Consider the following 1,499-nt stretch of genomic DNA (forward strand, 5'->3'; position numbering starts at 1 on the left):
TACTCCTGCAGGGTGGCCGCCCAGCGGGCGATCTTCCCTTTCTGCGCCTGGAACATCCACTCCAGGCTCTTGTGGTCCGTGTAGACGGTCGTCCGACGTCCCCGAATGTAGACGTCGAACTTCCGCAACGCGGCCACGATCGCATAGGCCTCCTTTTCCCTAGTAGGCCACCTCACCTCCACCTCGCTCAGCGTCTTCGACATGTACTCGATGGGGGTCATCTTGCCGTGCGAATCGCACGACAGGATGCCCGCCACCGCGTAGTCGCTGGCGTCCGTTTCCACGACTAGCTGCGCGCCCGAGAAGTCGTTGCACAGGGCCGCGCCGACCAGGCTGGCCTTGACCAACTCGAAGGCGTGCTGCTGCTCCTCGCCCCACACATAGGGCACCTGGCCCCGCATCAACCTGGTCAGCGGCTGGGTGACTCCGGCATAGTTGGGCACAAAGCTTCGGTAGTACCCGACCATGCCCAACAACTGCCGGAGCCCCCGGACGTCCGTAGGCGCCTTCAGCTGCCTGATCGCCTCGACTTTCTTCGGCTGGGGCGCTATGCGCCCTTCCTCGATCACGTGACCGAGGTACTCGATCTGTTTGGGGAGGAAGGTGCACTTGGACAGCCGGAGCTTGAGCCCGGCGGCCTGTAACCGCCTGAGCACCTCCCCCAGCAGCCGTAGTACCTCGTCCAGCGTCGGGGCATGTACCAGGATGTCGTCGAGGTAGACTAACACCCCGCTCCAGTACATGTCCCCGAACAGCTGCTCCACCATCCTCTGGAAGGTGGCCGGGGCGTTGACCAGCCCAAAGGGCATGACCACGAACTCGAAAAGCCCCGTCGGGGTGCGGAACGCGGTCTTAGGCACGTCCCGTTCCCGCATGGCCACCTGCCAGTAACCCGCCCGCAGATCGAGGGCCACGAACCAGCGCGAGCCTCTCACCGCGCGGAGCAGGTCGTCGATCCTCGGGATGGGGAACTCGTCCCGCACCGTGACGGCGTTGAGTGGGCGGTAGTCAATGCAGAACCGCCACTCGCCCGTCTTCTTCTTGACGAGGACGATCCCGGAGGCGTACGGGCTCCGGCTCGGGCGGATCACCCCCTTCTCCAACATGGCGGTGACCTCCGCCTCGATGATGGCCTTCTGGGCGTCATTGTACCGCCGCCCGCGGCACGCGACCGGCCTGGGGTCGGTCACCTCGATGCCGTGTTCCACCGCGGTGGTCCGGCCAGGTCCTCCCCGCGCCACACCTCTTCGTGCTCCAGGAGCAGCGCCTCCAGCCGGCGCCGCCCGTCCGTCCCGCCCCCGGCGTTCCCGAGGGCCTCCTTTAGCGCCTCACTTCCTCCTGCGGCGGCGACCCCCCCGCTGGGGGATTTGCCGGCCCGCTGGGTCAGCCGCAACGGCTGGCCGTCTAACCGGAGCCGCCCCCCGCCGACATCGAGCTCCGCTCGATGCTCCCGGAGGTACGGCATCCCTAAGGTAATACCGCCGATGCCCGGCAGGACC

General features: G+C 66.7%; 1 protein-coding gene across 1 annotated transcript; it reads right to left on the reverse strand.

The window, feature by feature from the left end:
* Window positions 1–86: 86 nt before the first annotated feature.
* Window positions 87–1,106, reverse strand: GNI_167380 (putative retrotransposon protein; the record flags this gene model as incomplete). The annotated part of the gene is made up of 1 exon (XM_011134916.1): window positions 87–1,106. A coding segment is annotated over one exon (1,020 nt), but the record flags the coding sequence as incomplete, so codon positions are not given.
* Between the last annotated feature and the right edge of the window lie 393 nt (window positions 1,107–1,499).

This window comes from Gregarina niphandrodes (assembly GCF_000223845.1).
Source record: "Gregarina niphandrodes unplaced genomic scaffold scaffold00054, whole genome shotgun sequence".
NCBI classification, from domain to species: domain Eukaryota; phylum Apicomplexa; class Conoidasida; order Eugregarinorida; family Gregarinidae; genus Gregarina; species Gregarina niphandrodes.